At 40.4% G+C, this 12,163-nt stretch overlaps 1 protein-coding gene across 1 annotated transcript in view; it reads left to right on the top strand.

Moving 5' to 3' along the window:
- The window catches only part of LOC117595892 (NACHT, LRR and PYD domains-containing protein 12-like), a 55,342-nt gene that overhangs the window by 23,076 nt on the left and 20,103 nt on the right, over nt 1-12,163 (top strand). The window contains exons 5-8 of the mRNA XM_053228287.1: nt 4,335-4,388; nt 4,588-6,363; nt 8,117-8,290; nt 9,513-9,686. Of these exons, the coding sequence (XP_053084262.1) occupies nt 4,335-4,388; nt 4,588-6,363; nt 8,117-8,290; nt 9,513-9,686 (2,178 nt within the window). The remainder of the gene's footprint in view (nt 1-4,334; nt 4,389-4,587; nt 6,364-8,116; nt 8,291-9,512; nt 9,687-12,163) is intronic.

Raw genomic sequence — 12,163 nt, 5'->3', positions numbered from 1 at the left:
ATGGATCCTCCTCATAAATTCAAAGATGAAGGGCACTCATCTGGACACAGGTAACACAGTTAAGCCATTGCAGAGGAAAAGTCCAGTCCCAAGTGATAGGCAGCATCTCTGATATTTGTAAACTACTTCAAATTGACTGTAGCATCGCTCTAGTATTAGCCCTCTAGCATGACCCCAAAACCCTCCTCCCGGTGTAGAACAATGCTAAAACACGCCCCACCTGCTAGAAAAAAAATACCCTACCACCCACTACAAGCCATGGAGCTATACAGCCTGCACACCCACCCCTCCAAAAGCATGCTCACTGAATAGTCTAAAAAGCTTAAGCTAGTCAGAAGGAAGGATTATGTCACATGTGTCAAACACAAGGCCTTCAACCTCATTTCATTTGGCCCGCAAGAACATGGAAAAAATAATACCAAAACGGCACGTAATACACTACTGCTCAACATTTTCACACTAATTGTGTTTCTCATCACAGAAGATGGTATCCAATAAAATGTGATTAAACAAAGGAACACATTCATAAAAAAAACAAAACTTTTATTATAATCAGCATAATACTGAAAATGTTATTACCTAATAAAGCACGTACTTTAATTGTTACTTTAATTGTTTGTCCTCTTTTTCCTAGAAATATCCTATTCTACTCTCAGAACCTATAGATTATTGGTGTTAGTTGATAGAATATGTTAAATATGGAAAAAAGTATAGACTTTGATTATTGTCCTTCAGTGTATTCCCATGTTTTACATGTCCCCCACCTGCTAGAGGTGTAGGAAGCACACACTAATTTTTATGTCTGTGTTTTTATGCAGTCTGACCCAGATAAGGAGACCAGACTCACCAGTATTCAGCAGTGTCTCCATGAAGAGTGATGCTTCTATGGATCCTCCTCATAAATTCAAAGATGAAGGGCACTCATCTGGACACAGGTAACACAGTTAAGCCATTGCAGAGGAAAAGTCCAGTCCCAAGTGATAGGCAGCATCTCTGATATTTGTAAACTACTTCAAATTGACTGTAGCATCGCTCTAGTATTAGCCCTCTAGCATGACCCCAAACACCTCCTCCCAGTGTAGAACAATGCTAAAACACGCCCCACCTGCTAGAAAAAAAATACCCTACCACCCAGTACAAGCCATGGAGCTATTCAGCCTGCAAATGACCCCATCAGCCAGCCCAAACCCCTAAACCCACACCACACCCACCCCTCAATCAAGACGTGTCAGCAACTGCCATTTTTACCTCTGTACATTTGCTCAAAACTTTAAGGTGAAGTAATCAATATTTTTATTTCTTATAAGTAGAAATATCATGGAAAAATGTGTAATTGTTATTGTATTGTCAAAACATGGCAAAGAGTTCAGATTGTCTAGTACAGTGGCTCCAGCACACTTGATGCCTTGCATAAGCAGGGTTGCTTTCAGTACATGTTTTAAACATTTTCTGAGTGTGAATAAAATGCCTTCCACTTACAGACTACAGTGCTAACCCAAAAAGCTATGGTGTATATGAACATCTAAGTAAAACAAAATGTAAATCCAAATACTTATCAAATGCAAAAAATTAACTAAAAGTATTGAAAATGAATCTAAATGAGGTCCTTTAGCAGTTTGAAAGCGTCACTGGCAAATATTAGTACTAAGAGTGCTTGTTTGAGTGTAATTGGACAATGTGCCAATATGTTTGACAAATAACTAAATTTTATGAACTGAAAGGCAGCTTAAACTTAAAGGTGTGATAGCCAATATTGTTTATTTTCTTATTAGTACAAAAGATATGGAAAAATATATAGACAATAATTGTTTAGTCCATGGCCTCACCACAAATGTATTACATGGCTGAAAAAAAACTGTCTGGAAACCTGCCTCCCTGTCCAGAAGACTTGTTTGGGTTTGGAAGGGCCTCTTTTCAGTCATTTTATAGACACGCCCCTGTGTTTATAAAATGTGATCTGTGAATGCAATCTATATAAAGCTTTGAATTGTTTGACTGGCTGCCTTTACATAACAAATCAAGTAGATACTTTTGTCATTACAGAAAAAGACAGTGACAGTACTTGTGAACATCCTTATAAATATTTATGAGCAAACTTTTGCATGTTTATAGAGTTGAAACTTCACTTTCAAGCAGTTTAATATCTGACTGCACATGAAACTGATGATTTCTCATATTTAGATCGAGATGTGTTAAACAACTGGCACCTTTTGTTTGAACCAACCCATTTTTTCAAATGATCAAAAATATTGGATCATGTCACTGATAGAAGTTTCTTGGTGATCAGGTGTGCTCTGTTAAATTGATTGTTTAAACAGTTAATAGCTCTGAATGTCTACTCTTGGTATGAGCCCTGTGTTTCCCCTTTGAATACTGCATTTGTTGTTAAAACGGATAAACCAACATGAAGAGCAGAGAGCTGTCTGTGGGAGAATGACAAGCCTTTTTGAAGCTGAGAAAAAAGGGAAAATGGATCAGAGCCATTGCACAAGCATTGGGCATCGCCAGTACAGCAATTTGGAATGTCCTGAAAAAGAAAGAAACCACTGGTGTACTAACAACCAGACATCAAACAGGTTGGCCAAGGTTTGCGGTTAATGACAGAAACATTGTGAAAGAAAATTTGAAGAAAAACCCAAAAACAACAGTCCATGGCATCACCAATAACCTCCACAGGACCGGGGTGAAGGTACCACAATCCACTGTTTGAAAAAGACTTCGAGAGAAGAAATATAGAGGCCATATCACAAGATGTAAACCACTCATCAGCAGTAAGAAATGGAAGGCCATATTGGAATTCACAAAGAAGTACAGAGAGGAGCCAGAAAAGCTCTGGAACCAAGATGAACCTCTACCAAAGTGATGGAAAAACCAAAGTGTGGAGAAAGAAAGGATCTGTTCATGATCCAAACCATTCAAGCTCATCATTCCAGCACGGTGGAGGCAGTGTCATGGCTTGGGCTTGCATGACTGCTTCTGGAGCAGGCTCACTAATCTTTATTGATGATGGTAGCAGCACAATGAATTCAGAATTCATGTTTCAAAACATCCTGTCTGCCAATTTACAGAGAAATGCATTCAGTCTAATTGGGAGAAACTTCATCATACCACAAGACAATGTCCCAAAACACACTGCTATCACAACTAAGGACTTCATCGTGGGAAAAAATGGAAGGTTTTAGACTGGCCATGGCAATCACCAGACCTTAACCCACTTGAGCAGCATTTCAACTCCTGAAGAGGAGACTAAGGGAGAAATCCCCCAAAATGAACAACTAAAAAAAAGCTGCACTACAACAGATTGGTGATGTGAAAGGGTCACTGGCTTGATGCAGTTACTGCAAGCTAGATATGCTATCAAATATGAAGTGTTATTTACTTTAATTTACTTTAAGATGATCTGTTCCAATACATTTGCTCACCTAAAAATTGGGTAGTATGCTACCAAATGTGAAATGTTCTAAGTTGTTTAATACATCTAGATGTATATATCAGGAAATGAAAGCTGAAATTCTGATCTATTGTCTCATATTTTCAAATCTGTCTGTTTTTATATCAATTGCCTTGTTTTATTTTCACCTGCATTTGATCTGTTTTTGACCCCAGCACTGAACTTAGATAATGTTGCTTGGCCAGACAGCCAATAGATTTAAAAAAAAAGCTGATTGTTTTAAAATCTAAGTTTAAAATCTAAATTTGCTATATTTGATATATAAGTATCAATGACAACATTATTCATATCAAATAGGTTCCAGGAACATCTGTTTCTCTGAATTTCAATATATGGAAATTGATGTTCACACAATATGTTAGATATGGACAAAACTGTAACAGATTGAATTCCAAAACACTGAAAGACATTTAAGCAGTGGTTTATTGAACACACAGGTGAAGGGTAAAACAAAACACAAAATAGATAACCAGAACGATAAAGACAGACTCAAATAGACTAATGCTAATGCTAACACTAATGCTAAAAATTGCAGAACACTAACAGAAATATACACACTAAATAAAATGGTAAGCACTAACAACAACAATACAAACAATACAAACTAAAGGAAAAACACTATCAAGACAACAAATGCCAATGAGGTCCTGAATACTGGCAGAGCAAGAGCACATAGAAGGTGCGATTCTGCACACTAAGGGTGAGAATGACAGAAGTATATGTAGTGTCCTAAATGAGTTGGGGAATGAGATGCAGGTGTTGGTATTCAGGCGAGGCAGGGCGATGGTGTGTGTTGCCGGGCCAGGTTGAGGCAGGAAGTCATGCTGGGAAATGGTACTTGTTACAAAAAATGCACAGCAGTTAATTTTGGGTTTCCCCACAGTGTCCTGCAGGAGGCAGAAAACAGGAAGGAGCAGAAGATCATCACAGATACAGGGTAAGCTCACAACCCACAACATGATCATAGCAGTGGCATGCTGGTATAATAATCTTCTCTCTAATCATCATTTACTACCTGAGTATTTCTACAGATTTATTAGCTTATCTAAATGCTGAAGTATAGATTTGACTGAATGAAGAGTTAATGTGTGATGTCTCAAGTGATCATGTTTATGCCCACAAATCCCATATCATAGTTGTGAATCTTCATCTGCTGTAACTGCAGTTCAGGAGAAATGCAAATTAAATCTGAATAAGAAGTTTCAGCACATGAACGAGGTGATAACAAACCAGGGAAACCCAACACTTCTCAATGAGATCTACACAGAGCTCTACATCACAGAAGGAGACAGTGGAAAAGTCAATAATGAACATGAGGTGAGACAGATCGAGGCAGCATCCAGGAGAGCAGCAACAGAGGAAACACCAATCAAATGCAATGACATCTTTAAGCCCTTATCTGAAGAAGACAAACCCATCAGGAGTGTTCTGACAAAGGGAGTCGCTGGCATTGGAAAAACAGTCTCTGTGCAGAAATTCATTCTAGACTGGGCTGAAGGGAAAACAAATCAGGATATTCATCTCATATTTCCACTTCCTTTCGGAGAGCTCAATTTGATGAAGGATCAAAAACTGAGCCTGATGGAGCTCCTTCATTTCTTTTTTAAGGAGATTAAAGAAACAAACATTTCCAGCATGGACAAAATTCTGTTCATATTTGATGGTTTGGATGAGTGTCGTTTCCCACTGGATTTCCAGAACACAGTGAGATTGTGTGATGTAACTGAATCAGCATCCGTGGATGTGCTGCTGATAAACCTGATCAAAGGGAATCTGCTTCCCTCTGCTCTCATCTGGATCACCTCCCGACCAGCAGCAGCTGATCAAATCCCCTCTGAGTGGTTTAATCGAGTCACCGAGGTACGAGGGTTCAATGACCCACAGAAGGAGCAATATTTCAGGAAAAGAATCAGTGATCAGAGCCTGAGCAACAGAATCATCACACACCTGAAGTCATTAAGAAGCCTCTACATCATGTGCCACATCCCAGTCTTCTGCTGGATTTCAGCCACTGTTCTAGAGAGAATGTTGGAGGAAGCAGAGAGTGGAGAGATCCCCAAGACTCTGACTCAAATGTACACACACTTCCTCATCATTCAGACAAACATCATAAAGAAAAAGTACACAAAGAACCAAGAGGCAGATAAAGAAATGGTTCTGAAACTGGGTAAACTGGCTTTTCAGCAGCTGAAGAAAGGCAACCTGATCTTCTATGAGGAAGACCTGATGGAGTGTGGCATTGATGTGGCAGAAGCCTCAGTGTATTCAGGTGTGTGTACACAGATCTTCACAGAGGAGTTTGGGTTTCACCAGAGTAAAGTGTACTGCTTTGTTCATCTGAGCATTCAGGAGCACCTCGCAGCTCTATATGTGCACCTGATATTCATGAATGAAAAGAAAAATGTTCTTAAAAAGCCGATATTGAGGCTGAAAGTGAAGATCTCAGATGTACACAAGAGTGCTGTAGATCAGGCTTTACAGAGTAAAAATGGACATCTGGATCTTTTCCTTCGCTTTCTTCTGGGTCTCTCCCTGGAATCTAATCAGATCTTCCTACAAACCATAGTGACACAGACAGGAAGTAGCTCCCACAGTAACCAGGAAACAGTTTATTACATCAAGAAGAAGATCAGAGAGAATTCCTCAACAGAGAAATCCATCAATCTGTTCCACTGTCTGTATGAACTTGATGATCATTCTCTAGTTGAGGAAATCCAACACTACCTGCAATCTGGAAATTTACAACAAATTGAACTTTCACCTTCTCAGTGGTCAGCTGTGGTGTTTGTGTTACTGGCATCAGTGCAGGAGCAGGATGTGTTTGTTCTTAATAAATATACCAACAAATACTGTACATCAGATGAGGTTCTCCTGAAACTCCTGCCTGTGGTTGCAGCATCCAGAAAAGCTGAGTAAGTAATGCTGAATATAACTTTTACACTGTTACAACATTCAAGATTCAAGAACTTTCAGAGCTCATAAGATAAGCACTCAACATAAGAGTTGTATGTACAGTATACGGCCAAAAGTATGTGTACCCCTGACCATCACACCCATATGTGCTTGTTGAACATCCCATTCCAGATTTATTCCCCTTTGCTGTTATAATGACCTACACACATCTGGAAAATCTTTCTACTAGATGTTGGAGCGTGGCTGTGGGGATTTGTGTTCATTCAGCTACAAGAGCATTAGTGAGGTCAGGCACTGATGTTGGGTGAGGAGGTCTGGGGTGCAGTCGGTGTTCCAGTTCATCCAAAAGGTGTTCGGTGGGTTGAGGTCAGGGCTCTCTGCAGGACACTCGAGTTCTTCCACTCCAACCTTAACACACCATGTCTTCATGGAGCTCGCTTTGTGCACAGGGGCATTGTCATGCTGGAACAGGTTTGGGCCTCTTAGTTCCAGCGAAGGGAAAGTGTAATGCTACAGCATACAAAGACATTCTATACAATTGTATGCTTTCATGTTTGTGGCAACAGTTTGGGGCAGAACCACATATGGGTGTCTAGGTCAGGTATCCACATACTTTTGGCCATATACTGTATATTGTATATGAAATAAAATATGATATTATAGGAGAATAGTGGAAAAAGGTGTTGTGATACAGACCAACATGAAGCAGAGTTACTGTAATAATCTGTAATTGATTATTTTTCTATAACTGTAAAATATATTATTCCTCTGACTCCAAAGTAATTTGCTCATCAAACAACTTCCTCTTATCACTCACATTATAGCTGCACCAAATTTCAACAATTGCACACATTTTAAAAAAAGAAAAAAAAATCTGATTGTGTGTAGTATAGATAATACAAATCCATAGGTAAGCTGTTACTATAAAAAAAGATAACATTAGAATGAGTGCATTAATATAAATTTGTGATTTCAGCTGCACTACTGTCAAAGCTGTTGTTATAGAACATTATACAGTTAGTTCCAGTTAGTTCAATTAATTTGATTGAATGAGCGGCGTTCGAAGAGTGTTTATATTTAGTGTAACAGCACTGGGATGTTTCATTGTTTATATCACTCCACTTGTCTGTGTTTAACAAATAACATTATAATTCTAGCAATAGTTTGTTACACTGAAACGGTTACTACAGGAGAGTTACTGACATCATCAGCAGACATGGCAAGCGATCCATTTTTCATGAATATAACTTTTGACTTAAAATATGAACAGATAAAGATGAAAAGTAAGAAGGGAAGCCAGTTTCACTGGGACTTTTATTGGGAATGTACAAATCAACATGAACCCAATAAGCAGCAAGCCTACAGCCTAATCACAGCCATGACAATATTCAGTGTGTTGTTCCTCTTTCAGCTGCTCTTTCAGCCACAGGTGGATCACTGGTCCACGTATATGATTTGGCATAGTTTTTATGCAGGATGCCCTTCCTGCCACAACCCTCCCCAGTTTTATCTGGGCTTGGGACTAGCACTGAGAGTGCACTGTTGCACACAACCCCAGTGGCTGAGGTTTTTTACTTTTATAAGAACATTTTTTAAATTTATTTCATGATGATGCAGTATTCTGTACCACTTGTATAGCGTGTTTGTACATTCCATATTTTAGCATATTTATTCACATTTTAGCATATTTGTACATTTCATGTTTGATATTGTACACTGGTATTGCATCATGTATTTTGTTCTTTATGTTAGGTTTAATAATTGTGGCCTAAATGAGAAAAGTTGTGCAGCTTTGGCCTCAGTGCTCATCTCTGAATCCTCCAATCTGAGAGAACTGGATCTGTCTAGAAATGAACTCAGACACTCAGGAGTGAAGCGTCTCTCTGCTGGACTGGAAAATCCTCACTGTAAACTGGAGACACTGAGGTAAGATCATCTCTCTGAGAGTCACATGAACTGCGCCTCAGTAACACACATTCTTTAAGAGTTTCAGTTCACACTGATTAATCTGATTCCTAATGATCTGATCACAATATAGTTGTGTTTTCTTCATATATTTGATGTTACTGATCTTTGCTTGTGTCAGAACTGAAACTGAAGAGAGGATTTATGATTAACAGTTTTAGTCATGACATTGAAAATAATCAGAACGACTTTCACTTGTAGTTTTCTCAGTAATAAAGAAAGCTGAATATAAGCTTTGAAACAGGTGAGGGTTCTAAAGACAGAGAAAATTTAATCCTTAATACTGCAGTCATTGCTCATTATGGGGTAAAAAGTTAAATTTTGTGAACTTTATGTAGAGTGTTCTCACACACACAGTCTTGTACATCTCTGTGGTGTATTTCCATTAATTTATGGATTAATGTAGCTACATGAAGCTACTCCTTGTTAGATCACAGATTTTCTGCTGCAGAGATTACTCAGGAACTTTGGAGTAATGAGCAAACATGTAGCTTTATGGAAAATATCATTGATTTGCAACACTACGCCGACCATCAGAGAACAGTGTTAGGCTCACATCTGCACCATCTCTGCCATCCCATCTGAAAGCAAGTTGTTATATTGGGTACAGAACAGAGCATTTTGGTGTGAAGTAAACGTTGGGAGATTCAGTGCTGGATGTTGATTGGCCTCAGCCAGTGGGGGAAATGTCTTCAACAAAAGGGCTAATGGTAACAAGCAACAGCTGTGAAATTACACAAGTCAGGTAACATCCTGGCAATTCAACATCCTGCTTTAAACCCGCATTAAGATAAAACCAGAATTTAACAACCTACAGCCAAACCTTAACCTTAAACTGCAGTTTCTGTAAAAGAATAAATCCTCACTGGGACCAGCTCAATGTCCTCACAATGTAAAAACTGTCACATCTTCCTCAAAATATGACTACATCGTGTCCCCCTGAAGCCAGAAATACACACGTGCGCACACGCACGCACGCACACACACATACACGCACACACCCTTTCAAGCACAATAAATATAATTTGTTATTTAGTTATTGCTCTCGTATAATTATTGAATAAGATGCTGTATTTCATAGTGAATAAAGACTGCAGTGACACTTTGATGAAAAAGTTCCTGCTGAACTGATCTGTCTGTCCTGAACTGAGAGAGTGAAGAGTGTGTCATTGTTTCTCTGCAGGTTGTGTGATTGTGGTGTATCAGATGAAGACTGTGCTGCTCTGACTTCAGCTCTGAGATCAAACCCCTCACACCTGAGAGAACTGGATCTGTCTAAGAATAAAGTCAGAGACTCAGGAGTGAAGTGTCTCTCTGCTGTACTGGAGAATCCTCACTGTAAACTGGAGACACTGAGGTAAGATCATCTCTCTGAGAGTCACATGACCTGCTCCTCAGTAACACACATTCGCTAATAGTTTCAGTGCACACTGATTAATCTGATTCCTAATTATCTGATCACAATATTAGTTGTGCTTTCTTCATATATTTGATGTTACTGATCTTTGTTTATCTTGGAACTGGAACTGAAGAGAGGATTTATAATTAACAGTTTTAGTCATGGCATTAAAATAATCAGGACGACTTTCACTTGCAGCTTTTTCAGTAATAAAGGAAGCTGAAAATAAGCTTAATTTTGAGTAATAAACATTTAATTTTGTGACCTTCATAAGTAGTGTTTATACACACACATTAATTTCCATTAATTTGTTTATTAACGTAGCTAAATAAAGCTACACCTTTTTAGATCACAGATTTCGTGATGCAGAGATTACTCAGGAACCTTGGAGTAAAGAGCAAATATGTCGCTTTATGGACAATATTGTTGATTTGCAACACTATGCTGACCATCAGAGAGACAGAGAACAGTGTTAGGCTCACGTCTGCACCATCTCTGCCATCCCATCTGAAAGCAAGTTGTTATATTGGTGTGAGGAAGTGACCTGGCCCTATTGGTTAGCACACACACACATACACGCACACACACCGCAACGTACCTCATTCTTCCTCCGTAAACCCCTGGTGAGATGATGTGGGTGCACACGCACGCTATTAGCATACTGGACTTTCATACACACAAACATATCCACTCCGTTTCATCCCCTGACATTAATTCATCCTGCTCATGACAACACAAACACATATACATATATTTGAGTTAATGGTTTCCTGTACTGGATCACCTCTTGAGCACTGTAAATAAATCATCACCTTGCACTATAACATCTCGGCGAGTATTGCCATCATTCTTCCCCTTTTACCCCTGGGGTGGGGGTTTTGTGGAGTCTGTGAAACCACTGCCTCACATTTGGTGTCAGAAGTGGGATGGCTACTCGCAAGACGGTGACGAGAGGTAGGAAGCCGAGGGCAGGGCTTCGCTCCCAGACCAAAGCTATGGCTGAGAAGGATGTTGCCTGGGACACAGTCGACTCTACTGAGGAGGAAAGAGGAGGATCTCCCGACGGTTCGTCCCAAGTTCACACTACCCCAAGACAAACCCGTCTCACACAACGACGCACAAGAGCGGAGAGAGAAACGTTATTTTCTGGAGCTACAGAATCTAGGTGAGTCCATTTTGCAAGCGATCCGTCCATCCGAAGAGACAAGTGATGCCGGCAGTCCACGGATGGACCTCCCAATGCCAGGCCCTCGCAGAGGTACAGCTCACCAGAGAGGCAAGACCTTTGTGTCAGACTCACCAACCGTCCTGGGACCCAGCAACCAGCCAGTGCTACGAACAGAGCCGAAGTTACCAGTCTTCCAGCAGGGGGAAGACATTGAGAACTTCTTGTGTCGGTTTGAGCATCTTGCTAGAACCTGAAGGTGGCCAGAGAATGAGTGGAGTTATCGTCTTGTTCCACTGTTAACCGGGCCAGCGCTGGAGGCTTATCTGGCTATGGATGAGGACAGAGCAGAGAACTACGCCAACCTAAAGGAGGCTCTGCTGGAGAAATTAAACATCTCTCCAGAGACCTACCATCAGCGGTTCCGTGCTGCTTTTACTCCAGCTGGGGAATCACCAACTGAGACCTACCATCGGTTGCGGAACTTGTACCGTCGTTGGGTGAGGCCTGAGCTGCATACAAAGGAGGAAATCGGTGAGACGATTGTCCTCGAACAGCTACTCCGTGTTCTTCCACATGAGATCAGAGTGTGGGTGAAGGAACATGAGCCCACCACTGGACTTGATGCTGCAAAACTGGCTCAGCAGTACATCAATGCTCACCGTGGAAGTCAGCACTCTCAACCCATGAAAGGTAACTTTAAAAATGCTCCCAGTGGCTTTGAGGAACCTCAGAGTGGCTTAAACGTAACTCATGGACAGAAAGTAGCTCCTGAAAAAAGACTTGTCTGTTTTTATTGTCAACAACCAGGCCACAAAGCGACGGTGTGTCCAGTTCGTAAATCCAAACTAACTGGCTTTTGCTATGTTCCAAGAGAGGAGGACATTGAGGAGGACAATGCACATAAGACACAATATGTTCAAGTGACTGTAAATGGACAATGTTTAAAGGCTCTGTTGGACATGTTCCATTTGTTAAGCTGGTCACTGTACAATGTGCTCATGGGGATGTAAAGCAGTACCCTCAGACAGATGTTAATGTATGCGTACAAGATCAGACTTATATGTTGAATGTGGCTATTGTGGATGATTTACCTGCTGACATGATTTTGGGGAGAGATTTGCCAGTGCTTACGGAACTGTTACAATCGGGGAAAGGCTGTGTAAATACTTCTGCCAAGGTCAAAGTTGCTTGTCCTGTTGTGACACGGGCCCAGGTTAAAGCAGGTCTGCAGCCATTGCCAGACTTTCACCATAGTCTGTTGCAAGGT

Source organism: Pangasianodon hypophthalmus, chromosome 23 (assembly GCF_027358585.1).
Source record: "Pangasianodon hypophthalmus isolate fPanHyp1 chromosome 23, fPanHyp1.pri, whole genome shotgun sequence".
NCBI classification, from domain to species: domain Eukaryota; kingdom Metazoa; phylum Chordata; class Actinopteri; order Siluriformes; family Pangasiidae; genus Pangasianodon; species Pangasianodon hypophthalmus.
Note: the sequence above shows the minus strand (reverse complement) of the source record. Positions and strands in the feature narration are given on the sequence as shown.